This window comes from Zootoca vivipara, chromosome 6 (assembly GCF_965207765.1).
Source record: "Zootoca vivipara chromosome 6, rZooViv2.hap1.1, whole genome shotgun sequence".
Taxonomy (NCBI): Eukaryota; Metazoa; Chordata; class Lepidosauria; order Squamata; family Lacertidae; genus Zootoca; species Zootoca vivipara.
In genome coordinates, this window is record NC_142589.1 from 59,236,534 (window position 1) to 59,264,450 (window position 27,917).

Here is a 27,917-nt window from a genome sequence, read left to right on the forward strand (position 1 = left end):
GCCCTGCTGATGCAGTGGAAAAAAGACTTTTAAAACAAACACCACCCCATTAAAAGTATCTTTTATAGCAATTTCCTTATTTGAGCTACCGTATTTGCTCAGTAAAGCTGAGAATCCTGGCGTATTCTAATCATACTACATGTGAAAAAACACAAACACCTCAGTAACCGATTCGAACATATGAGGAGAGTAGGTTATTGCCAGCACGCAAGATGGCGGCTGCACCTCAGCAAGGAAACTTCTTGCCCTTCTCCAAGATGAGAGGGTTCCAACCAGTTATCCCTTCAGCTGTTTTTCGAGCTTCGCCCTGATCCGAGATGGCGATTTTTGTCCCTCTCTACCTTTCTCGGTTGCGAAGCAATTTGCCAGTCTCTAAGATGGCGGAGCCGACCTATGGAAGAGAACGGCTTACTGCCCCTTCTTTTGACCACAGTCTTCTTTTTTGCCCGGAGCAAACATGGCGGCGCGGGAAAAAAGGAAGCGAGGGAGTAAAGGTTCGGAAGGAGGGAAGCCCCGAGTCCTCCTGGGTAGACAGTGAAGCAGCAGCCACTTCCGCCGAGGAGAGGCCTCGCCAGCAGTAAAAATGGCGGAGTCGGTGCTAGAAGTTGTAGGGAAGCTGCAGTCGCGGCTCACGGGCAGTTCGGAGCCCAAGAAGGTAAAGGACCCCCTGAAGGGAAGGGCGAAGCAAAGGTGGGGGGGTGGGTCCTCTGGTAGCCAAGTGGTTTGGGGAACTCTGGCTAACTGGGTGGACAAAGAGGGGGGCCCGCTTGTAAGGGCCACACAGCAAAGGAGACGAGAACTGGGGAGGGGTCTTTGAGAAGGAGGTGGGGGGGATGTGGCGGGGTGGCTCCCTAGTATGGATCCAGGTGATCTGGAGCAAGGGATCCCACCCCCTACTAAAATTATGAATTTGGGGCAGGCTTTGACTTTTTCACACCGGGAAGATGGAAAGACCAGGAGATCCAAAGTCTCTTTTTCCGAAGTGGGGTGGCAGTCAGCAGAGCTCCGTTTCCAAGGGCATGTACCTTAACGTGTCTTAAGTTATTCTATGCCTCCCCCCTCCCCGCGCCGCCCCACGACACCCGGTTGAACTCTGAACCGGGGTGGTTGCAATGAGGGCTCCGATCTCAAGCCCCGTTTCTAGTGTGTTCCTTGAACCCCCTTTTCAGTGTATGCTGATGAATGGTGGTGGTGGTGGGGTTGTCGCTGTGGACCTACGTAAGGGTTGATCTGTCAAATAAAATCATCATATGTGCAGTGTAAAGAAGAAAGCGGGGAGGTTGTTGGGTTTACTCCCACATCCAGGGGGATATTGGAGATACCTGAAGCAAGGCAGTCTTCAAGATTTTATAAATCCCTTTGCACAAATGTGGAATCAAAACCACCCAGCAACTACTTTAGATGTGCTGACCAAAAAGTAGACTACTCTATATCCTTATTAATTTTAACCAGTTCTTTTTTTCTTTTGGGGAGGGGGGTATGCAGGGGTACGCATATCCCTAAACATTTTGTGAATCTAAGTTTGGCTTCATTGAGGGCCAGTATTTCAATATGAGTAGGAAAATGAGAGTACTCCTAAACATTTTTTAAAGAAAAAAACCATCATGTTTACACGCATCCCCAAAACGGTTAAAGTGTGCAAAGAGGCAACTAGGCCAAGCTAAGTGATTTTCATTACCGGTATGTGCTGAGGGGGGATGTAAAGCGCATGGGGGGCAGGCATGGGATATGGTGAGTGGCTCTGTGAATAATTTAGAGGAAAGGGCTGTATTTCTTTTTCCTGGGCTCATAAAAGAGGGTTATTCTGGCAAATCAATATAACTTTGGTGTCTGCTGAATACCTCATCATGTCTTTGCATTGAACTGATTTAAAATAAGGTTACGGGAGAGATCAGATGCATTGCACTCCATGTACTGGAGCACATTAAGTGCTAGAGGGAAAGCACCATATCTCTGGTGCACAGCATCAAACAACGAAGTGAAATCAACTTTGTATCTAGAAGTGCTTCCTGTATTTTACGGGTTTTAGGTTTGCTCAGCTGTGGAGCAATGTGAGTTGCATTTTTACCTAGAAATCCCTTAAAATCAGATGGGCCCACTCCTTTGGAATTCTGGGAACTACAGTACTACAGGCTTGGGGTTTCAGACCAGGTCAGAAATGCTTTTTGATTTATATGTAAAATGTTATTTTTTAAAAAGTGCCTTGTTCTTGCAACCATTTATAAAAAAGAAATTCATAGCTGTGAAAAGGAGAGTTCCAACGCCCCCCAAGCTTAATTCTTATTAATCTGCATGTCCATAAGTATGCTTTTTGTGTCATCTGCTGTGTGTATTTGTGAGGGGGGGTTGGAAATGGAATGCATAGGTAGAATCTGGTGTCTGCCCTATAAAATATTGGCTCCTGCTTTAATAAAAATTTGAAGGTCCTAGAGACCTACTCATTAGGGGGTGGGTACTTGTCAGGGAGTTGTTGTGGCTACTCCCGAGTAAAGACGCTCCAGTCCATTGTGTCTTTAAAGGTTTTATTGTGCATACTATTTACAGTGCAGAGATAGCAGAAAACATGACCTCCTAGTCACTCTCAGAACCCGGCAATGGTGTCCGCCGGCTTCGGGGCCAACATACTAACCTGGGCACCCCGAAACGCCGCCCCGTAGCCCTGTGTTTGGGCGCGTGCCTCAATTTGGGTGCTGGAAGGAGCAGTGCCCCTTCTTCCCCTGGCCGGCTGGGGCAGTGCCTGGGCTCCGACGCTTCCCTGAGCCGTCCCTCCTGCACTTGTTGGTCAGAGTGGTGCAGGGGCTCTGATGCCTCGCTGAGCCTTCCCTCCTCCATTCTGCTTCCCCCTGACCCGCTGCTAGCACTGGACGAAGTGCTGGTCAGGATGATGGGGGAAGGCTTCCTGTAGGGAGTCCCCCTGACAGTACTGATTGCCCCAAATGGCAACTTAGCATAGTGTACCTGTTACCATGTGAGACATCAGGGTGGTCTGTAATATCCAGGCAAATGCTAAGGAGTGTGTGGCCTTTTCCCTGTTTTGTTGACTTTCTGAATGGGTGCAGATGTTTGGCCAAGGTCTCGTCATACAGGCAACTAGTTGTGCCATATGGCAGCATGTGTACCGTGATAGCTGATACCACTTGGTGAAAGGACCGCCTGTGTTCACCCTTCATCCTGAAAAATTCTGTGAGCTTTGTCCAGGGCAAAGTCCAGAAACCAGTGATATAAGCTTCCTGGGAAGAATCTCCACTGGAAAAGCGAAATCAAATAATTTTGCTGTTTTTTGCAAAAACTTGATTTTATTCTTGCAACAGTTTTTCTAGTTAGAGTCTTCATAAATCATCAAGGTGAGAGGACTGCAATTTAGAAAAAAATTCATGTCAGATGGGACTTACATACTCACGTAGACCAGTGTTGAACAATCTCAGGTCTCCAGACATTACAACTCTCGTCATCCCTGGCTAGCTTAGTCAAAGGGCAGGAATGATGGGAGTTTTAGTACAATATCTTGGGACCCAAGTTTGAAAAACACTGTGCTGGACTACGTGGCCCTGAGGCTCCCAGGTGGGGATTTTATTAAATAATTTCTTCTTTGCCTTTTAGCCAATAAGGCTTCCAGAGCAGTTAGAAAAATCAGTAGTAAGTGGTTCACTTCCTTCAGGCTTCTGACACATGAGGAAAAAGGGACAGGAGGGCACTCTTTCTCTTTCCTCTCAAATGCTAACACCTCAAGCAGACCCTTGCCTCCCCCGCCCCCCATGAGGCTTGATGTCTGTTGTCCAGGAGACAGGGATTTTGCATGTTTATAAAACCCAGGGAAGTGGAAGTGTTGTTGGAATAGAACTCACACCAGCCCTTAGTTGGTGATCAGGGCTGATGGGAGTTGTAGTCCAAAAACATCTGTTGTAAATCCTATTTTCTATTGCCCTTTTGTTGTTCTGTCATCTGTATCAAATCCCCACCCATACTTTATTCTTGTCCTTTTCTTTTTTAAATAAGGTGTTTCTATGCCTTTATTCTTCATTCTATCAGATTTTGCGTAACAGAAACTCTAATTCTGGGCTTAGCATAAATGATTACACAGTTTGTAGTTTTATTTTTGCTTCCAGACAGTTTTCAAAGATGTTGATTTCTCTTTTGGGAGAAAGGCTGAAGTGGCAAGGTGGCAAAAAGGACTGAAGATCCTAGAGACGGGGGTTCTTTGGCCAGTCGGGGCTTGTAGGTGCACTGTGGTCAGGGGGAAGCAAACTGGGGTCGGAGGATGGCCCTGTTCCACCTCCGTCTCTGATCCTTTATGAAGCATTTTCTATTTGTTTCCTTACATGTTTTTTTCCTTTTTCTGTTTTGGAGCCATGCTGTTAGCTGCAGGTCTAAGTGCTAGACACCAGACTATGCAAATACATGCTTGACCTGCTGGCATGCAGAACACATGCAGCCCTGGCTGCAAATAAAAGTCTGAAAGGAGTTTGATCTCTAACTGAAATTTTGCCATTGAGCTGCTAATCTAGGGTTGGGCAAGTGTATTTGTGTATGTGGATGGCTCAGAAAATGTCGCTCAGTGATCTGAGTTGCAGAAGTTCTTTACGTCTTGTGAAACATTTTACCTGACTCTAGTCTTTTGCTTCCAGACTGGTTTCTGGAAAGGGTAGTGCTCTGGCTTTGGCCAAGAGGCTGTACAGGGGAAGATAGGAAGTTGTATTATATGAAGTCAGATCATTGGTCCATCTAGCTTAGTGTCATCCATACCGATTGACAGCTGCTCTATGGTTTCAGGCAGGGAGTCTCTCCCCGTTCTACCTGGAGATACTGGGGATTGAACTGGAAATGTTCCGTTTGCAAAGCAGGTGCTCTGCCACTGACTGAGCCACGGCCCTTCCCTTAAACAAAGATAGAGTGCACTAGTGGCAACACCAATATTTTCTTTTTTGCTTGGTTAGATTGGTCTTCTTTCTGAAGAGAGGCAGAGAGAGAGGTTGACCAGCTGCAGGAGAGAAAAGGAACAGATATCTGGCTGCACCGAGAGTAAATAATTTGGCATGGCACATTTTAACTCGTGCAGCTCTTCTTTGGACCATCTATAAACAAAACTGCAATAAAAGAACAAATGACAAGACAATTGGATGGGCTCCCTTTGTAGTTTAGAGCCATTCAGTAAGCGAGTTTGTACAATTATCCTGTTAAAATATCTTTGGATTGTAACCAGTGTTGGTCCTATTTGGAGTAGACCCATTGCAAATAATGGACATGGCTAACATGGGTCCATTAATTTCCATGAGTCTGCTGTGAACATAACTTACAACCCCCTTGCTGAAGAAAGAGCAGCGCCACATTGGGCCAAATGACTCTCTGCACCTTTGAGTCCACCTCTCCTTTATGTTTTTAGACTTGGCAGATGGGAAGGAGGTGGGCGGAATTTTTCTCAAATAGTTGTGTAAAACAAGAGGTTTGGATAGATGCTGCTTTTTCACCCATGAAAAGGCACGCTGCACTTGGAAGAATTCCCTCTGCTCCACAATTGTTATAAATACAGGAGCCTTGCCTTTGAGGAAGGGCTGTAGCTTAGAGGCAGAGCATCTGCCTTGCCTGCAGGACATCCCAGGTTCAATCCCTGGCCCCCAGCAGCCTTAGCTGGGCAAAATTAGCTTGGCTTCAGTAATCCATTCTACGGTAACCTTCAGGTTAGACTACTGCATGGGATTGCCTTCAAAGATTGCATGGAAATTATTAGTGGTTGGTGGGGCATAAATAAAATACATCCATAGCATTGTATACAATGTTAGTCTTCCTCATAGTAACCCATTGAGGTTACTGACCTTACTAGGCATCTGACCTAACTAGGCATCACACAGTTTGAGTCATAGAATCATAGAAGTGTAGAGTTAGGAGGGACACCAAGGGTCATCTAGCCTAACCCGCTGCAATGCAAGAGAGCATCCATGATAGATAGTGCTTGATTCGAGATGGTGCAGCCCTCAGTAGGCCTCTGATTTATTTATTTAATTTCCATCTCACCCTTACTCCGAAAGGAGCCATGGTGGCAAACAACCAAGCAGCAAAACAACACACTTAAAGATAAGTAAAAAAAGAAACAACCCATAAGAGACTCCACCAGCAATGGATACTGTCCTTGAGGTTGGCCCAGAAGCTGCAGCTGGTACAGAAATTGGCAAGTTGACTATTTGGGGCAAGCTCTCACCACCATGTTTCGCTGCTGCTGAAAGAATTGCTCTGGTTGCCAATTTGCCAGCAAGCTTAACTGCAAAGCCCTATACAGCTTGGGACCAGGGTACTTAAAAGATAGTCTCGCCCCTTCTATACCCAACCAATCACTGGGTTCTGCAGGAGAGGGCCACCTGTGGATACTGTCTTATTAGGAGGTCTATTGAGCATGATAGAATTCCTTCCAGTACATACTAACACAGGCACCGACTATGTTGACTTTTTGGCGCCTACTGAAGACATTCTTCTTTCAGCAACTCTTTTAAGTTTAGATCTTTATCCCAACCTGTGACCATATTGGAACTGTTTTTTATGTGGATTTTTTAAAAAAAGTTCTGTACATAAGAAACTGGTCGCCCCCCCCCCCTTTCTTGTTTTATAGCTGTAACTTTTATTTGACTTTTAATTGTATTAATTTATTGTTGCTACCTTTCCTGGGACCTTGTGGTAGAAGGTGGATTAAATAAAAAAATAAGAGCATAGATAAACTTTTTTAAAAAAAGTTGCATGTCCTTATGGCTAACAATTTCAAGGTTGCCAAGAACAGTATCTTTCAGCCACCAGATGCCTGCTTGAACAGGAATGTGCTAAAACTTTTCCTGAAACTTAATAATGCGGGGAGATGGGCATGCCTCACCAGGTGGGACATTCCACAAATTGGAGAACCACCACCAAAAAGGCCCTGCCATGAGTCAGTGGCAACTGGGCAGCATCTAATGGTGATACTACCACCAAGGTCACAACTGCCAATCATAGGCTCCGAAATGGTTGATATTGTGGAAAGGTGCTCTTTTAGATTCCTGGGTCCTCAGCCAGTTAGGGCTTTTTATGCTAGCACAGACATCTTGAATTGGGCCAGGTAGCTCCTGGGCAGCCGTGCAGCGCATTTGGGATGAGTGACACATGGTCCTTCCCACCAGCTGAGCAACTGTATTTTGCACTAGCTGCAGCAGCCGGACCACCTAAACAGGTCTGGGGTTGGCAACTCCTTGACTCTGCCAGCTTCTGGTCCTGGCCATGCTGCCTTTGCAGACAAGCCACAGCAGTGGAGAGTTAGAGTCAGAGTGCCACCTGCCTTATGAGATTCTAGGAAGCTTCTTGTGCGCCAGTAATTCAAATGAGAGGAGGAGAGCTGCAATGGGGCTGCCTTTTGCTGCATCTTCAGGATTCCTTGTTCTGCATCATTTGTCCACAAAAGGTGTGAGTATTCTTGTTCAGCAGGACTTAATCTTGCTCTGCGTGGCTGCCATCATAAAAGCTGGATGGATTTGTTTTCTTGCGCCCTTCCTGCTTTGCTGCTGCAAAACAGAACTCCCTTTGATTGGTGGACGCCTCACTCCCTTTTCGTTTTTGTCTCTGCAGCTGATGAAGAGTTTGAAGCGGCTTTCAGAGTTGCCTATTACGGTTGATATCCTTCTGGTAAGACCTCTTTTCATAACAGCACTTCTTATTCCCAGATATGCAGTGCATCACTTGAGGGTATGCACCACCTTTAGGATTAAAGAGATGGAAGCCAAAATGAGCTCCGGTGGCTTTTTGTCTGACCCTTCGCATTATTCTTAATCTCAAGGATTCTCACAATATCTCAGTAATTTCTCCCAAATTGAGAACCAAGCAAAGGACTCTTTCATATTTTATTTTTAGTGGGTTTTTTAGTTGGTTGCGTTAACTGTTTTGGGCTCCCTTTTGAGAGTGAAAGGTGGGGTAAAAATAAACGAGCTTTATTTTATTGTACTTGGGGGGGGATTCGTCATGTTATCCTCCAGGGTGAGACTGGATATATACAAACCTAAAAGAAATACACATTGGCAATCAATGATGGTCAAAACTTGAGGTTTTCTGTATCCCTTCTGCAGGAGACTGGAGTGGGGAAAACTGTGAACGGTTTACGGAAACACGAACAGGTTGGAGATTTTGCCAAGAATTTGGTGGCAAGGTGGAAAAAGCTAGTGCCAGTCCCACAGGAAGTGGAACGGTAAGCCAGACTTATCCCCTAATTCTGTTATTTGATGACCTTTTATACCAGATGACACCTGGGGACTTGTAATTCATCAGCTGAAGTCATTTTATGCCTCAGAATAATTTGAAGGATTCCCAGGTTTCTTGCGTTGGTTGTGGCTGACTAGGTAGGGACCAAGTAAGTAAGCCCAAAGCAATGTGGGATAGGTCCAGGAATCCCTGCTGTTTTGGGGTACTTGGTGGTACAACACATTCTTAGGGTGTAGAGTTTCTTGGCTCAATCTCTGGCATCTCCAGGTAGCCCTGGGAAAGGACCTTCTTTATTGGAAACCCTGGAGAGGTGCTAACTTTGGGTTATAGCCAATGTTAGTCCTACTCAAAGTAGACTCATAGAAATTAATAGGCATGACTAACTTAGGTTTATTCATTTCCATGGGTCTACTGCTTGAATATCACCCATTCTGTGTAGAGACAATATGAACTTGGTACAAGGCAGCTTCCTTTGTTCCATAGCACAGGGGATTCTGGTTCATCTCTGATCTGCCTTGTCCTTCTCTGTAAGCATTAGGAAGGTTAGAAGGGGCCTGTTAGATTAGGCCACTCTAGCACAGCATCCTGTTTTTGAGGTGGCCAATCAGATTCAAGAAGAACCCGAGTGCAGCAATGCATTTCACCCTTGAACTTTCCAGCAATGTCAGAAGCATACTGCCTTCAATACTGGAAGGTTGTGCATAGCCACTGACAGCTGTATCTTCAATGAATTTGTCTGAATGCTTTTTAAAACCATTCAAGTTGGCCCTCACTACATCTTGTAGTCATGAATTCCGTGCTTTTAACTTTGTGCTGTGTGAAGAAGGACTTCTTTTTCCCTGTCCTGACTCTTCCATCATTTGGCTCCTTTGCATGGCCCTGGGTTCTAGAACCGGGAGACTGGGAGAGAGGAATGTCTCTCTGTCCATTTCCCCCACACCATGAAAAGTTTGTCCATTCTGGTGTTTCTCTCCCTTTTGATCGTTCATCTAATTCCTTTGCCGGCATTGTAATTAAACATACATGCCACTTTTACAGGAAAGCTTTGGTTTGTTTTAGAGAACTTCAGTGCAAATATGCTTTTAGTTGGAAGGCAGGCTATATATATATATATATATATATATATATATATATATATAATGGATATCGTCCCTCAGAATAGCAAACCTCCCATTACTAGTACAGTGGTGCCTCGCTAGACGAATTTAATTCGTTCCACGGGTCTTTTCTTATAACGAAAAATTCGCCTAGCGAATCCTATAGGAATGCATTGAATTTTTTTTGATTTTTTTTTTTGCCCATAGGAACGCATTAATTGAATTTCAATGCATTCCTATGGGAAACCGCGATTCGCTAGACGAATTTTTCATAAAACGAATTCATCTAGCGAGGCAACCTCCGCTCGAAAAATCCTTTCGTTAAGCAGAAATTTCGTTAAGCAGGGCATTCGTTAAGTGAGGCACCACTGTATTTCTGCAGGAATTGGTGATCTGGGCGTGTCTCCTGATTGGAAGGACACAGTGGGTTGTATCTCCCCACCAGGAATGCTTGAATGGTCTGATTGTACCCATTCCAGAGGCAGGCAGCAGAATTGTCCACCTCTAAGTGATGCTGCATAGCAGGAAGTGAGACTTACCCAGAGGGATAGTAGGTATCTTCCTCAGAGGCCATGTAATCTGTTGAATCTGCATTGTGTGCAATCAAATAATCTGTTGTTCCCAGTCCAGAATTGGGTCACTGCAGGAATAGCCCACCTCCAGGAGAGAGTGGCTGAGAGCTGGCATGGGCATTTTCATGTAGAGATAGCAGCAGGAGACTTCTTCCATGTGATGGCTCCTTTGGGCTCCTTGGAGTCTTTAATTATTTTATTTATTTTTATCGTGGCTCATTGACTGCTTTCTCCTAGCAGTAAGAATTACTGGCCTAGCTGCTGCTGCTGCTGCTGCTGAACAAAGAACAGGCACTGAGAACTGCTGGAAACAAAGGCAAAGTTGGCTGACCTTCCCTCCCTTATGCTCAAGGAGGGCAGTGATTAAATGTGTGAGAGTGAGACTGTAACTGTAACTCAAACCCCAGAGAGTTGCACCATCTGTGTTGCCTTTTCCCCTGCGTTGTATGTGATCATGGAACCTGGGTGCCAATTTTTTTGGCTCTTTTGAATGATGACTGTAGAAGACCAGTTTAAGCAAACATGTTCACTTGCATTTTGTCTTCTTCAGCATTATTTCAAATGGCATATTCTGTACTTGGACTGTTGGCATATGAGAAAGTAAATAAGGAACTGTCAAGGTAAAGGAAAAGATATGTTGTGCTTCTTGAGTGCAGGGATATTTCATAGACACACGTGGAAATGTGCAAACTCCATTTATTGCTATAAGGACTAGAAACTTGGCCTCAGAAAATCCCAATGCTGTTGGACTCCCATCACCCTTGGCTATGTTGGCTGGGGCTGATGGGAGTCATACTCTAGCAGTGCTTGGAGGGCTGGAGGTTCCCCACCCTTGTTGCAGAGGCACTGAAGTCAACAGACTTGGCTGGATTCTTTTTCTACCTCAGTAAAGGAAGGGAGGCCAACCTCAGAAGTAACTTAATGCTTCTATGTCAGGTTTTTCTGATCTACTACTACTTTCCTTTTCTATTTTGCCAAGGCCTAACCTCGAACCTGTAGAGCGCAGCTATGACCGAAGCATCTCTAGGAAACGGCAACGGGAACCTTCCCCCAAAGAGGATGAAGAGGCCGACCAGGACTACACAGAGGCGTACCAGCCTTCCTGCAGCCAGTCGTACGAGCCAGACAATGGAGCGAAAAAGCCCAAGAGATATTATGAGCCCGAAAAAGCCCATGAGACATTGAGCTACGGTGTTCCAGAGGACAGGACGTGGGGCAGAGAGTCCCCGGCTCTCTCCTCCGACCAGGAATGCTCTGACTATGGACACGCGGCCTCGCCCGAGCCTAGTGATAGCCCTCAGGACCTGTACATGGACCTCTGTAGAGCTGAGGACCAGGAAAGGGAGCAGAAGTCCCTTAATCGGAAGTCCAATAAGGGCCATGGCTTTCAGGACAGGCAAGAGGGAAGCCAGAGTAGGAGCTTCAGTGACTCCCAGGAGAAAGCCAGCTTGAGTCGGAGCAAAGAGCACAAGTCTTCTCACAAGGAGAAGCTGCGGCTGGATGCCAAGGGGGAGGAGAAAGGGCCTGCTTTTAGCCCAGAGAGGCTGCTAAAGGCTTCCTCCAAAGAGCCCCTGCGAGACTCTTCTATGGTGGGGGGGAGCAAGGAGAGGCTGAAGGCCTTGGACAGCACCAAGCGAGAGAAAAAGAGAGAAGGCGGCAGCAGTAGCAAGAAGGAGAAGCCACACGTGGACTTGGAGGAAACGCTGGACAACCACTTGAGGAAGCAAAAGCACCAGGACTCGGAGAGAGTCAAGCCAGAGAAGGTGAAGCTGGGCAGCCTGGAGGCCTTGCCTGGAGATCGGGAGAAGCGCAAGCCAGAGGGCGATCCCTCCAACAAGAGCAAGGAGAAGAAGGCTTCGGGCAGCTCCAAGAACTTGGAGGGCAAAGCCAGGGCCTCCGAGTCAAACAAGAGACCAGCCAACTTCTCTCCTCCAAACGATGGGGAGGGAGACGCAGAGGATGAGTATGAGAAGCCGAAGATGTCCTTCGAGTCCTACCTGAGTTATGACCAGCCGCAGAAGAAGAAGAAGAAGAACGTGGTGAAGCCCACAGCTCCCGTCCCGGACAAAGACAAAGGGCACGGCAAGCAGAATGGTTCCAAGTCCAGCACCAAGAGCTCTGATGCGAGCAGGAAGACACACAAGCAGGCCAGCGAGAAGAAGCAGTCAGGGGCTTCCAAAGCAAAAAAGGTGAGCCCAATGTTTTGGGGGTACATTGCACCTTCTCCCCTTGCTCATAAGTGCCTTTTCCAATAAGGAAAGGGGAGATGGCAGGTAGAGAGCATCCACAAAGGCAGCAAAGAGGTGGACCTGCCTCATGGCATGGCAGCTCTGGAGGAAGTTCTCCAGGGTGCAAGGCGGGGTGAAGGGAACTGGAGTAGCATTCCAGGGTGCTGCTGTTCATTTCAACAAGACTTGTCCAGAGACAGTTTCCCAAGGGATTACATACACCCTCACCTTATTAATGAGGAGAAGAGGGGAGACCATTTATCTTGGGGTGGTTCTGTGTGTGCTCCATCTGTTTGTGAAATATGGTCTCTCTTATCTTTGTGGTCTAGTACCTTCCGGGCAGCCCAGGACCTCCATACATACTGCCCAGGCTTGCACCCTAGAGAAGTCACTGGTGCTGCAAATGCAGCAAAAATAATGTGGTAGGAAGCAGTGCAGTGTAATTACATCTTGAACATTTGCACACTTATCAGAGGCTGTATTTTACTTTATTCTTGATGTTTTATTAAAAGGTGTAGCTTGCCTCTTTTTATTTCTATTTAGCTGTAGGAGCGGCCTCAGCTCAGTGGCAGAGCTTCTGCCTTGAACCCAGAAGGTCCCGGGTTCAATCCTCAGCACCTCTAAGTAATGCAGAGAAGAACTCTTGCCTGGGACCCTGGATAGTTGCTGCCAGTCAGTGTAGACAATGCCAAGCTAGATAGGCCCATGGCCATTGGTCTGACTCAGTATAAGGCAGCTCCCTAAGTTCCCTATGTCTTTTTTTAAAAAGGTGACTCTAGCCTCTGATAAACTTACTAAAAAGCAACTGTTGGAGATTTGATTTCTCCTTTGCAGCATAATTGCAAGTGGTGCAGGGCTTGTGACACCTCTGCTCCTCAATGCCTCAGGGCATCTTGTTCTCTGTTTTGCTCCTGTGAATTCTGAACTCCCCAAATTCTGAATTAATGAGAAAGAACTGCTCTCTGCTTAGGGAATGCAGTTTGGTGCCTGATCTAACTTCAGCACACTTAGGGGCAAGCTAGCTTTGGTAAATCAGAAGGAGGATAGAACTTCTTCATGGAACAGTGCTATGAGAATAAGGAAGAATATTCATGGAAATGGGATCAGCCTTGTCTTCATCCCAGACTTTATCACATGTAATGATGATCCATGGTTAGTGGATAATTGCATGTGTAGGGAACCTTTGGCCCTCCAGACGTTGCTGAACTACAATTCCCAGCAGCCCCAGCAAACATGGCCAATGGCAAGGATGATGAGAGTTGTGGTCCAACAACATCTGGAAGGCCACAGATTCCCCAGCCCTGCCTGCACAGTGCCACCTCCCTTACCCTGAAAATGGCTCATCAACATTGTGTAAAGCTTGCTTAACTTCTGTATTCTTGGGGCCACTATATTCTCCAGGCACTAATCCACAGAGACCAGAGCAAGCCAACCTGTTGGGCAATGAACTAAAATTGACCCTGCCTAACAGTGACAGCTTCAGGTGTTTGGAGTGCATGAACTGGCATGGCATGAGGTCATGGGGGCTGGGCAGAGCACTGCGGAATAAAAATGCCTCCCGTGAGATCCCCTTGAGTGGCAGCACTGGCAGTGAAATACATGTCTGGGTAGGACTTGCTGTCTCTTTCCTTTGAATAAAATTTCCAACAAAACATTTTACTGCACTTTTACTTTAAAATACGTGTTGCACTGATGTCAATCTCTGTTGCTGGTTTTATTCTGTGTTAGATTTTCTTTTCATACTGTATTTTATGTTTATAATTTTTACTTGTAAACCACTCAGAGGGCTTTAGTCAATAGCTGGTATATAAATATTGGAAATAAACAACTTCATTTGGCCTCAACTTGAACTGAAAAGAAGACTAAGTGTATGTGATTGTATTTGCTCTCATTTATAGTGGTGGAAGGGAAGGATCATAGGTCACTGGTAGTGAATGTGCTTTGCATGCTGGGAATCCCTGGTTCAGTTCCTGCCATCTCCAGTTAAATGGATGGAGTAGTAGGTGATGTAAAGAAAAATAACCCTTGTGTCTGAAACTCTGAAGAGCTGCTGATAAGTTAGTATAGACCAGGCATCCCCAAACTTCGGCCCTCCAGATGTTTTGGACTACAACTCCCATCATCCCTTACCATTGGTCCTGTTAGCTAGGGATCATGGGAGTTGTAGGCCAAAAATCTGGAGGGCCGCAGTTTGGGGATGCCTGGTATAGACCAAGGGTGGGGAGCCTCAGGGCCAAATGTGACCCTCCCGGGCTCTCTATTTGGCCTTGGAACCCTCCCTCAGGCCCCAGGCCACACCCTTTACAGGCTGCTGCCAGTCAGTATAGACAATACTGAGCTAAATGGACCAGTGGTATGATTCAGTATGGTTGCTTCTATTTGGAGGGCAGAGAGAACTGCCTTTAGACAACCAGGCAGACAAGTGTTTGCAAACTGAAAGAGATTTGCTGCCTCTTTTTATCTCCTCTCTCTCCACTCCTGCCCACCAGCCATCTTCCTTCAGGACATCCATGGGCCACAAATGACTGTGTGTGAGAAGAAAAGCTAGTAAATATTCTTGTGGATTAGCAACACTTTCATGAACTTTATTTTGCAGAGTTGCCTAAACTTAAACACTTTATTTTCTCCTCTATTCCAGATGATCATTGACGTGGTGCCAACGCTTCCTGACATCCCCTTGCCCCCAATCCAGGCCAACTACCGCCCTCTTCCTACAATTGAATCGATGCCCCTTCTCCAGCCAAAAAGGAAAGGTAACTTCTGAGCTAAGAACAGGATGGAATCTGCTTGAGAGAATCCTTTCTAAGACTAGTGGGACAGCTCCATTCTTTTAAAACCATCAACAATGAAACCCCTATTAGAATGTGAAAAGCAGGTGCTGAAAATGCTCAATACTGTACAGAGATTATTGGAGGAATCTTACCTTCCAAAGGCTCTTGGAATGGAAATTCCCCATAGCTCTTCCCTCAAGGCCTCTAAAGAGCTCAGCATGCAGTCCTCCTGGGGAAGGATGTTTCACACCTGGGTGCCATTGCTGGAAAGGCACTGCCCTGAGTCACTCTCAAAGGGTGTAGAGTAGGCATGTCAAACCTGCGGCCCTCCAGATGTTTTGGACTACAATTCCCATCTTCCCCAACCACTGGTCCTGCTAGCTAGGGATCATGGGAGTTGTAGGCCAAAACATCTGGAGGGCCGCAGGTTTGACATGCCTGGTGTAGAGAATGGAGTCATGTGAAGATCTTAATGTACAGTAGGGGTGGAGAATGTGTGGCACTCCAGATATTGGATTCCCAGCTCCCATAAACCTTGAACGTTGGCCATGCTGGCTGGGGCTGATGGTGGTTGAAGTCACACAGCATCTGGAGCGCCACACGTTCACTACCCTTTATATGTTAGGGAGAGGTGCACTCAAGTACCTTGGCCCTTAGCCCTCTGATATGCCTGCTGGATTGAGAAATAGATTGACTCAAAATTTAAGTAATCAGGATCTTGTCGGAAAGGTATGCCCCTCTCAACATGCTTGGAGATCAATTCTTGACCTCTGTTTGTCTTTGAAATGCAGGCATGGATTTCACTTCATTGATCCGTGATTTGGTTCATGCGAGGCTTATTTCCACTTCTGTCAGTATTTTGCTGTGCAGCATGCTCCTTGTTTTCTGTGTTGCTTTTGGATGCCTGGTATAGAGAACCATCATTCAAAAGCTCTTTGCTTCTCAGTCATTTTAGTCATTACGATATTAGTGGAAGAAGGGCTGGAACTCAGTGGTAGAGAATCTGTTTTGCATGCAGAAGGTTCTCAATGCAATCTGTGGCATCTTCAGGTAGGGCTTGGAAAAGACTCTTGTCTGAAACGCCGGAGAGCCGCTGCCAATCTAGCACTGAGCTAGATCGGCCACTGGTTTGTCTAGGTATGAGGCAGCTTTGTATATTCTTCACACCAACCCACTGAAATCATAGGATAATAATAATTCACAGTTGTGTAGTAATATAGTAGTAATTAAGAGAACTTATAAACCACCTCTTGGGATCAGAATGGCATGTGTTCCATCAATTTAAAATGAATTAATATAAAAACAGTTCATTGTCCTGTTATGGGAGCCATGCCTATTAAAAAAGAACTGGACAAATTAATGGATGATGGTTTGCCGACTCCTAGAAAACCAGTGGCCCTCCAGATGTTGCTGTACTGCAGCTCCCATAATTCCAGACCGCTGACCATGCCAGCAGAGGCTGATGGGAAATGCAGTCTACCGGCATCTAGAACACCACTGGTTTCCCATCCCTGTAATAAATCATGGCGATCGCTATGTGGAATCTCCCAGGTTCATCAGCATACCTGAGTTCCTGATTCAAGAGCTGTCAGCTTCCCAGTGGCAGCTTTGGGACCAGGGCTGGAGATGGAGTGGTATCTGAGGCAGATCTTTGACCTGCTGCAATGAGACAGCAGGTCTTCTTGGGAAGGACTCAGCAAGCCATCTGAGCTTTGTGTAATATTTACCTAAACTCTGTACTGGATCCCGAGAACTGACAGTGACTTGTTTCTCTGCTTTTATCTCACTTTCCTCCTGTCCCTCAGTACTGTCCTCACCCACAGAGGAAGACGAGGCTGGCTTCACAGGACGCAGGCTGAATTCCAAGATGCAGGTGTACTCAGGCTCAAAGACTGCCTACCTCCCAAAGATGATGTCTCTGTATGAGCAATGCATCAGGGTACTCAGCAATAATATTGACTGTGAGTATTTGGCAGATGGGCTCCTTTAACATGAAGGGGTGGGTTTTGCAGGGAGGAGCTTGGGGCCTCTGGCTGGCTGAGGAAAACTGCCATTTCTGGCTCCCCATGTTGGCTGAGTATTTATAGTGGGGGAGGGGAGGGCTGCTTAGACCTCCTCCACAGCTCCTTACCCGTGCCTTCCTTCTGCCCCACCTCAATGCAACCATGGTTATTTCCTGGCTGAAATGCTGGAGACCCCTGTCTATACAGCATATATTTTTCATTTATATATCCCATCTTTCCTCCAAGGAGCTCAGTGAGCTGCATGGACAAGTGGGGATATGAACCCTGCTCTCCCAGATCTGTTCTGACTCAATCTAAAGCAATTTCTTGTGCTCCTATTGGCTTGCAGTAGCTGCCACTCTAAATTGCCAATGCCAGCCTTATGTGGCTTTCACCAGAGACATGCAAGGCTACAGGAACGTCCTTATTTGTATCCATAGAGTCATGACCAACAGCAACTTTCACTTTATTTATTGAAAGTTCTCTCTGTCTGTTGCTCTAGCTCCCCCCCCTTCCTGCGTCTATATCAAGATTCTCCTCCTCATTCAGCGATGGGGAACTTGTGGTCCTTCAGATGTTGATGGACTACAACTCCCATCACCCTTGAGGCTAGTTGGGAACTGGACTCGATAACAACACCTGGAGGCCTCTTGGTTCCCCATCCCTGTGCTAAATAGTGGTTTGAAATAGAAGTAGGACGTTTGCTGCTGCTTCTCTCCATGACCTTTTTTTTTGTTCACTTTCTTTGTTAGCCTCCGGCTAACAAAGAAATATTCTCAAAGCCCCACTGGGAGAATATTCACACCCCACTCTCCTGGCAAACACTCCTGATATGTGTGCTCCTCTACGCCAGTTTCAAGCACCCCTTTCTACATATCTGTCCATTGCTACCAATGGGCTCTGTGACTGGTTAAGTTCAAAGCAGTCTAGGTCTTGCTTCTGCTTACTGCCCCCTCCCCAGTTGGGTAATGTCCTGCGGGGAACATTTGTTATGATCTGTTTCTGCCTTTGCCAGCCCTTCAGATGTTTTTGAAATGCAGCTCCCACCAGCCCCAGCCAGCACAATAGCTGTGGCCTTCTGACACCTCCCTGAGTTTCAGAAGGTGCTACCGTGGCCTGTGCTCTACAGCGAGTCAAATCAGTGTTTTCATGGACCTGATGGGTCCCCTTCACTCTTACAGCAATCTATGAGGTAGGCGGCGTCCCTTTCTCTGTGCTGGAGCCTGTCTTGGAGAGATGTACCCCGGAGCAACTGTACCGCATTGAGGACTGCAATCACGTGAGTGTTATGAAATGGTGTGGGAGAGGCGGGGGCAAGAAGTGTTTGCATCTGTTGTTGCTGCTGTTCCATTACCGGCTGTGATTAGTGTGTGTTAGTGGAGTCTGGTCTCTTAGGGGAAGTGTCATGCTGCCTCATCAGCCTCTGCCTGCCTTCATACAGCCCCCACTTGCAACCCATTTAGGGTAGCACTAGCTGCCAGTTCTCCTAAGCCTCAGTGTTGCCCTTATAGAGCTCAGCAGAGAGGAAGATGGAGACAAAACAAGAATCACTTGGCTCTGTATGCCGGTGGCTCTGGCTTCACCTACTGTTGTTCTCCCTGCCTTCTGCCCTACTGGTCCCAATGGGCACTAGCTTCCACTTCCTTATTGCAGCCATGCCCCCAGCTGCCAGTACTTACTGCCTTCTGCAGTAATCAAATGTAGCCCCATTTACTTACATTGGGGGCAGAAAAGGGTGATTTGAACCTGCCCCTGGTTATCCCATGCATTAGGAAACAAGACTGCTCCTTCCTCTCTGTGTAGTTTTGCACCCTGGGTTCTGTTTATTGAGATCTGCAACGAATTTTTGCAGCACAGAATGTTCCTGTTCAGGTGCCAGCCAGTAAGTCATGTCCATCTGTAGGATATTCCTTTCTCCTTCAGCCAAACTTGCAGGGTCAGCATTCCATGTTACAGAGCATGCTCATTTCTCTCCCCACCAATATTAGTATATATGGTATGATTAATTCTTTCCTTTATCTGGGTCTTTCTTCCAATGAACTCAGGCCAATGTAAGTGGCTCACTTCTCTCTCCCCCCCTCCCATTTGACCTCACAACAACCCAGTGAAGTAGGTTAGACTCATGAGAGATTTGAACCCAGGTCTTCCCAGTCCCACTCTGACACTCAAACCCCAGCCTTCCTCAACCTGCTGTCCTCCAGAAGACTGGGACTCCCAACTCCATCAATTCCAGCCAGCACAGCACAGTCAGGCATTTCTGGAGTTTTAGTCTGGTAACATTTTGGTTGTCCCAGGTTGAAGAAGGCTGCTCACAGTGTTCTTTGCATGGGTTCCCAGCCACTCTCTTCGGAAAGGCAGCCTTGGAGTCGAGAAGGGAGAGCAAATACTTTCCCATGGGGTAAGGGGGAGAGGGAGTCAGGTCTCCTTCAGTATCACCGTGCTCCATGGTCAAGATTGATAGGGCAGCTGTTGTGTCTTATCTATAAAATGCTTACTCATCTGAAGCTCCCACAGGAAAGCTGACAAGACAAAAACTCTGTTAATTGCAGTTAGCCACAGTCTTCTGTTTCCTGCTTTTCCAACATGCAAAAATAGTTTGGTTTAAAACGGTTTAAAAAGGCAAAACTAAGTTTAAAACTAAATTTAAAAGCTTAAAAAACTACTGAGCTATAAATCTAGCTGCCGTTCCTGTCCTCAGCTGGAGCCAGAAGGCTGCTCTTAACCATTATGTTGTTGTGTTTGCTCAACATAGCCCAAAGTGTCCTAGGTGGACAGGATGCAACTGATTTCACCCATATGAGAATTATCTGACTTACTCCAAAGACACACCTTCCTTTGCTTTACCAACCTTACTAAGGGTGTAAATCATTAACTATTTAACGTTTATGTACAATATTGAATACAATGAGCCTGATTGCTTTTCAGGAAAAGGGGCAGTTGAACTACATCTTTGCTGAATAGTAACATTTTAGGCCAGGTTGGGGAATGCTGGCCAGCATTTCTGGCGCTGAGATCAAATTCTGATGTGAAACTTGAAGTTCTAGCCGTTTAGGCTTCCTAATTCAGATTTTGAATTACAAAATTGATCAGCCTCTTGGGGTTTTTTCTTTTTGATGGCTTTTTAAAAAAAGGCAGCACAGATTTATTCAGGGTGCGTGTGTGTTTCCTCCTTAAGTCAGCAAGCACTTTGTTAAATGTCATACCAGTTGTGTTTTGATGAGAAACCTTAATACAGATTTACCCAATCTGGTGCCCTCCAGAAGTTTTGGAGTGCCACTACCATCATCCCTGACTGCTGGCAGTGCTGGATGTGGCTGGTAGAAATTGTAACCCAAAGCATCAGGAAGGCATTAGTTTGGGGTGAGCTGCTTTCATAGTACATGTGGATTTTGCTACCTTCCTACAAGGCAGAATCTCTTAGAGTACAGCTGGATTAGGGTTCCCTAGACTGCGATGGAGTGGATGCTGCTTTTTTTCATTCTGAGTTGTGCTCAATAGAGGGAATTAGATCCTGGTTATTGCAGTGCAGGTTGGTCAGCAGCTGTTGCTGCTCTAAATGAGCCTCGGGGGTATAAACAGAGGTGAAAAAAGAGAGAGGTGTCACATGTTTTTGGAGAGTGAAAAAACACACTCAAGAGCCCTTTAATTTATGCTCCAAGGGGGAATGAAATGCTGCCTCCCCAGACAACCAGGAGGCAGGTGGTACAAGTGGTCTCTCAAGAGCATTGCAGAGAGCTCTGCCTTTAAGAAGCCTGCCTTTAGAAAAGCAGTTCCAAGTGGATGTGTAGAGAATTAATTTAATCCCCTGCAGTGTTTGTCCAATGTTTTGCCTTCTGTCTTTCCCATTTGCTGGGCTCAAGCCTTTTTTCTGCTCATGGCCTGCAGGTTTTAATCGAGGACACAGATCAATTGTGGCACAATCACTGCATTCGCGACTTCAAGAAGGAGAAGCCAGAGGAGTTCGAGTCGTGGCGGGAGATGTACTTGCGCCTGCACGATGCCCGCGAGCAACGGCTGCTGATGTTGACCAAAAACATCCAGTCGGCTCATGCCAATAAACCCAAAGGTAGAATGTGAAGACCTGGGATTTGAGGGGGAAATGCTAGCCATTTGCTTATGAAACTGAAAGGAAGTGTAGATGAGAACGGCCAACCTTTTTTTTAATAGTCCTGCTCTTCTGACTTCAGCAGTAGCTTAGGTGGACAGAAATTTAGCATCAAGCCTGGAAACAATGAGAAGGAAACATCTGGTTTATTTACTTTCATTTGTGAATTGTTTCCTGTGAAACATATTTAAATGTTTTAGCAATTTTAAAAAATCAACTAGTAAAACCTCTATAAAATCATTTCATAGATTTTTAAAAACAACAAAAGGTTTGTTTAAAAAGGAAAGTATTGAGTAGGTGCTGAAAACAGAGTCAGCACCGGTCTGATGTGTAATGTAGGGTTGCTATATTTCAGAAAGTGAAAATCCAGACACTTTTTTTTTTTACAAAATCTCAAAAAAATAATGAAGTTTTGAGCTATTTTTAAGGAAATTTGCCAAAACCTACACTTCCGACATGGGTTGCCATATGTCCGCATTTTCCAGGACATTTAAGCAATTTCTGCCCAGGCGCTGTTTACAAGGAAATTCCAGGCATATGGCAGCCCTAATGGGATCTTCACTTATTTAACTTCCTTGTGCCAGGCAGGTGTTTGTTAAAGGCAGAAGAACAAGGACAAACAAGATATGATATGTTTGGGTCTTCAGTCAGAGCTCCTTCAGAGGCATGGCTGTACTTGATAACACGAGGTGTCTGAGGGGTTTGGCTCCATTCTAGGAAATGAGAATCTGTCCTGTAGCCCTTTCACAGCTGACTCTCTAAGGCAGGCATCCCCAAACTTCGGCCCTCCAGATGTTTTGGACTACAATTCCCATCATCCCTGACCACTGGTCCTGTTAGCTAGGGATCATGGGAGTTGTAGGCCAAAACATCTGGAGGGCGGCAGTTTGGGGATGCCTGCTCTAAGGTTATTAACTAACCAGTGAAGTGCTCTGGCTCTCTCCTGTATCTTTTTAAAACAAGAAACTTCTCACGGCATGGAGTGAAATGTTATTGCTTGCCTACATCCACAAATCAAGCTGCTGTTGAAGGAACGACTACAATAACCGGCAGAAATGTTGGCAGCACTACCTTGTTCTACAGAGTAGGGTTGCTGCACTCCATCTGGGATTGGGGCCCCTGTTCCTTTAATCTGCAGATTTCCAAAGAAATAACTTTTTCCCATCTCCAGTGTTGCAGTGATTGGGGGGGGGAGGAAACTTTGCCTGCTGAATATTACCTAGAGTTGGTTCTTTTAAAGGGGCCGTAGCCATGTCCTAGATGTCAAGTGCCCCCTGTCCTAAAAGACTGTGAGTCTAATCATGCATGCTTGAGTTGCTCTTGGCAGTTAGCGGTGAAATGGCCTGTATGTGTATTGCATATTGTCAGAGGGAAGATGCTATCACTGGGATCATTCTGGAATTTCATGGAGGAAAAGGTGCAGCAGGAGGAAGCTTTCATCAGAGAGGATGCAAGCCATGTGCTTGATGTTGGGAGAAAGCCTCCCCCTGCTCCATGAGTGACTTGAGGCCATGAGCAGGGAGAGGGGGTGGATATATGGGTTTTCCTTGCAAAGCGCCTTTTGTTTAACCTGATCCTTCTCTATTTGCTCACCATTTTAGGCAGAGTAGCCAAGATGGCTTTCGTCAATTCAGTGGCCAAGCCGCCCCGGGATGTGCTGAGACGGCAAGCAAAATTTGGGACTGGAGGAGCTGCGGTCCCAGAGAAAATCAAGTGAGCCTGAAACCACATAGTCACTCTTTTTTTGTAATATTGAGGAGGAGAGGACCTAGGGGTGTTAATTTGGTGATATAATCTGATTCCCGATTTGTACTTTATCAACCAGTGGGTCAGGGAGTAAAGCTCAACTACTGATAAAGACCACACACTCAAGACTTTAACTGAAACGAATCAGTTGGTTTATTGATAAACAATGCATCATTCACAGAATATGTCCTAACATGTAAGTTCCCTTGCATTTTGAAACAAAGTCCATAATCACCCAGCCAGGGCCATAGGCTAGGATCTTTTTTTCAGCTAGGAAAGAGTGTGTGAAGGAGGACTAATGGTAAGAGAGAGAAAAGTATCTTTGTACATCTAGCTTGCTCAAGAACTGGACCAGAATTTTCCATTTTTTCCACATTCAGTCTATTACTTACATAAGAGAACTTCTATAGGATGTGAGGTGTCTGTAATCTAACTAGGGGAAAGTGTAACTGGAATTCCGGGTTTCTGGCAGCTTACTTTGACACATTCCAGCATTTTCCTCATACAGTCCAATAAAGTTACAATTCCACATTCTCTGATATTCTGTTGTAGTTCTCCTTAGCATCTTACTGGGTATGGCATTGTCTTTTAACTGTCTTGGGTTCTGGTCACCAAATATTCACAAGTGGGAAGTGTTGCTGTTGCCCTCAGGTCCTGTTTTAGGGCTTTGGGTTGGCCACTGTGCAAACAAGATGCTGGGCAAGATGACTGCTATTCTCTGATCCAGCAGGGCTCTTCCTTGTTCTTAAGGTGCCATTGTCACTGTGATTCAGGAAAAGTTCCAAGCAGCTTACAAGATGTGTACTTCTCATTCCTGTCCTCCATTTTGGCCCATCGTGGCTGCTATGATGTTTGCAGAAGCGGATGATTCCTTGAGCCTAGGCAGGACCCAGACTAACAGGAGACAATTTGTAGGGAGAGGGAGCAAGTGTCCGTGAGGCTGAAGTGTACAGTTTTGATTGTTTTTTGGTCTAGCAGTTGCTTTCACATAGCAAGTATGATGGTTGGGGCTGATTGGAGTTGTATTACAAAACATCTGGAGGGTGCTAGGTTGGAGAAGTTTGCTTAAGACAGTTCAGATTTAGCAGTGGTACTAAAATATCTTCTCTTCCATTCATTGTTAGTCTCATGTGCTTTTTTTCTTAAATCCTTGCAACCTCCCTGTGCGGGATGTTAGGCTGAGAAAGAGAGAGATTCCACTCTCCCTGATTCTAAACTGACACCCTCTCTTCTACATTCTTCCAGCTTCAACTCAGCTTCAACTCAGAGTGATTGAAATTGCCTCACTTATTCCGGCAGCAGTGTGATTTCTTGGGTGCACACAGAGCAATCTGTAGCCAACCCTTGTGTCTTTTCTCTCTGTCTAGGATCAAACCAGTGTACTTCACGCCTGTTAAAAGCAGCACCGTTCACACAGAAGAGGAACAGTCCTACGATGGACCCAGCACTAGCAGCGGCCACTCAGGGCCGTCCCTGGGCAGTGCCTCCTCTGCTGGCTATGACTCCAGGAAGCCTCCTGTGAAGAGTAAGTAAGGCAAATGTGGGAATGCAGCTTTCTCCAGGGGTTATGCTCTGCTTGAACTTCGTATACATTGTAATACAGCCCGGGAACAATGCTGGAGCTATAGGGCATCTTGATTTAAAGGGCTAGAATCTTATTTTACACATCAATTTGGGGGCTCTGTATTCCACAGGCACTAATTGCACGAGATGGTCTCAACTTCCCTTTTCTCTCTGTCTTTATTGTTTTGTTTCAGAGATTGCACCTATGATGGCGAAGACGATTAAAGAGTTCAAAAACCGATTTTCTCGGAGATAAAGACACCCATGCCTGAGCGAGAAGGGAATTATTCTCCTCCTCTTTTGATGGAAGCAGTGCTTAATGGGAAAACAGGGAGGGGAAAACAGCCCAATTTTAAGACCAACAGCACAGTATTGTTCAAAGCAGCCCTCCAGTTCCTTCCTCTGCTCCCACAACCTGGTCTGTTCACCCAGCGTTTTTTAAAATGTGAAGTCTTGGCACTTGCTGAGATAAGAAGGTCCACAAACTGTTGCTCTTCCTTCAGTCTCTTTCTCTGAACTCCAGAATGGAAAGGAATACCTTCTTCCTCTACCTACAGTGTTCTTTTCTCAGTCCCAATATGTATGGATCTTGATCTCTCCTAGCATCCAGTTTGGAGAGTTCTTTTTTGCTGGTACTGTTACGAACAAAGGCCTTTACTTGTGACTGTGGCAGCCGCTGCTGTTTCTCAAACCCCATTTGGAACCCCAGAGCCCTAGATCCACCCCATGGTTTTGCCAGCCCTCTATCAAATCAGCCCTGGCGCAGCACGTTCTTATCCTCTCAATTCTTAAACCCCCATTTTCCCTCTTATCCCTAAAACTCTCATGCCAGATATGTGTTGATTAGGCCTTTCTACATATGGACACAAAACAGTCCCTGCCCCCTGCCATTTCTCCCTTCTCTTCATTTGGCAAAAAACACATGATAAAGCTCTTCCACCTTTTCCTCTTCCTTTTAAACTCATAGGAAAAACAGCACAGGATCTGAGAGGAGGAGCCTCAGGAGGGGAGAGAAAATGGCAGGTTGCAGAAATCTAAATTTAAAGCAATCTGCTGAATTCGAGACTGATCTCTGATTTGAAAGCCAATTTTATTTTTAAAAATGAATAGTGATGTTTAAAGTTTTGTGTCCCTGTTCCTAACACCTCTCTTGGTGGGTTTAGGGGTGTTGTTGTTATTGTAATACCCACTTCCAGTTTTTGGTCAGACTGTTTTTCTGACTTTTTTAAAAAATGATGACAACAACTGGCACTTTAATCAGTTCCCTGCAAGGAACTTTGGGAGAGATGCATGGAGTAGCTTTACCGCCTGTCTTCATTTTCACATTGAGCTTCTAGATGGGAAGATGATGAAACTTCTTTCGCCCAAGAATCTTGGATGGCACCTAATCTTAGAAGGAGCTCCAGGCAAAAGATGCAGGTGTTTTGTCTACCTTGAAGCGGCAGCTTGTGCAACTGAGTAGAATCTGGACTTGTATTTTCCCCATGCAAGAGGCGAAGGGAGAAAATCCACTGGGAGTTACACCTTTCTTGTCTGTCTGAGGAGTTTGAGGCAGCTGTACTTTTGGGGGCCTGCTTTTTCAGCAGCTGGAGGGAGCACAGGCTTTAACTATTATTTATGCTGATGGAGATGGGGGTTGTTGGTTGGGCAGGTCTGAATCAGTTTTGGGAGACTTGACGGTGTGTTTTTCTTGTTGCCAAGGCTGCATGAAGTTCGGCTAGGGGGTTTGTGAAGGAGCCTAGCCCTTTTCTGATCACGTGAAAGTGGGAGATGGGAATCTCTTTCTTCAGGCCTTGCAAGGATGTTCCACAGTTTGACTGACACTCGGTGATGTTAACCGAATTGCAGCAGCTGAAGAAGCCCTGCTACCTTTAAAAAACCCTGCTGCTAATTCCTCAATGCTTGGGGCTAGATGGGACCTATGAAGTGTGTGCCATGCAGGGTTTGAAAACCCTCTTGATGTTCTCTCTGCTCAAGCTGAAAAAAGCACCCCAATGTCCCTCAAAGTTCCAATTTTATACACGTGCACACATACACACACACACATGAAAATTTTAATGATGATGGTGTTCGAAAACGGGACTCTCGGTCTCTCTCATTCTGTTTGGAGCTGATTAAAGTTCCCCAGAAGCTTTAAAGACATCGTGTAGCATTTCAAGGTGTGTTGTGATGTTGAAAAAAAGAAAAGAAAATCATGCTCCTTTTTGCTTTTTGCTGTACTTCATTTTGCTGTATTAATTTAGTTTATTATATAGATAAATCTTCTGCCAACTGTTGTACTTAATGTATTTTCTCCTTGTAATAATTGGGATCGGTGGTGTGGATGGGGGGGGGGAATTGAAGAATTATCAATCACTGAGGAAAGAGCATTTGACCCTGGAAAAAATCCCTTCTGTTAGCCACAAAGAGTAAAGGAAATGCGGGTGGTTTCCCTGTTTTTCCTAGCCAAGGAAGCATCTGAGGAATTGTGTGTTTGAAATGGTCAGCTGGCTGTAGCCCCTCCCACCTTGCAGTGGTTGATATCATTAGTCTGCAACAGCCTTGGTGTAGGAGAAAGCTCCATAGTGTACTGTGGCAGCCACTGGACCAGAATGATGTGATATCAGGCTTGCTTGACTGAAAAATGGGCAGTTGGATGAGCTAGTTCTCTGAGATCAGGGTTTGCCCCTCAATTTCTGACCGTTGCTATTGCCATCTTGTTGGTAGAGATGAGTGTCTGGATGATACTTGCTGCTGCTATCAGTATACCATCGGGTGTATTCCACCACTGAAACTGAACCATCGAGTATATTCCACCCTTTGTGTCTAATCTGAGACTTCAGCTGTCTTATCAGTATTACGGACTAGTTAGGTGGCATTGTCCGATGAAAGTTGCAGTGCAAAATATTGTGACATCTAGCTCAGTGATACTGGAACAAATTTTCTCAAATAGGAAAAGCGGACCCAATGGAGAATGAACTAGCACATTGTCATACCCCTCTATTTCACAGGTGGGCTTTTTCTCCAGCCAGATGCTAGATCAGTTGGCTTAAAAAGCTTTTTTTAAAAAGCTTTTCAGTGCCTGGGTCATACACAAACAATCTTGTGCAGAGTAAAATGACTCCAATTCTGATTCTTCTTTGGGCTTACCACACATTTTAAAATGGGTACAATTTTCAGAGCTATTCTACATGCAAAGGAATTGAATGAAAGTGCCCTTCCTCCCCTTTCTTCCTTCCTTTTTTTTTGCATACTACAAGGAAAAGGTAATGCTGAATTGCATTTGTCTTTTGTTTCCCACAGCTGTAAATAACAGTTTTCTATTTTACTTTTTTGTGGTAACTATATGGAGATGAATATTTTAACTAGATAAGTTATATGAAAGGAAGAAAATTGTGTCTCAATAAAAGCCAAACACTGGACATTTGTGTCTGTCTGTTCCACGTTGTTTGTTGAGGTGTATATTTTGCTTACTGGGACTTGGGAGTCCTACAACATTTGGAAGGCCACAGATCACCCATGCTTGCCACAAGGCAATAATTTCCAAATGTGTCCACAGGGCCCTTGTAAATGCCATGAAAGCATGGCTGGTGGACTACTGAGTTCAAGATCACAACCTGCAGGTGTGTCTTGGTTGTGGCATGTGGC

At 45.6% G+C, this 27,917-nt stretch overlaps 1 protein-coding gene across 1 annotated transcript; it reads left to right on the forward strand.

Moving 5' to 3' along the window:
* Positions 1-297: 297 nt before the first annotated feature.
* ELOA (elongin A) lies at positions 298-27,691 on the forward strand. The gene is made up of 11 exons (XM_035118136.3): positions 298-655; positions 7,579-7,635; positions 8,073-8,191; positions 10,854-12,063; positions 14,741-14,855; positions 16,679-16,834; positions 18,058-18,155; positions 20,762-20,942; positions 22,583-22,694; positions 24,095-24,252; positions 24,485-27,691. The coding sequence occupies exons 1-11, from the start codon at positions 584-586 to the stop codon at positions 24,544-24,546; spliced, it is 2,340 nt and encodes a 779-aa protein (XP_034974027.3). The 5' UTR covers positions 298-583; the 3' UTR covers positions 24,547-27,691.
* The last annotated feature ends 226 nt before the right edge of the window (positions 27,692-27,917 follow it).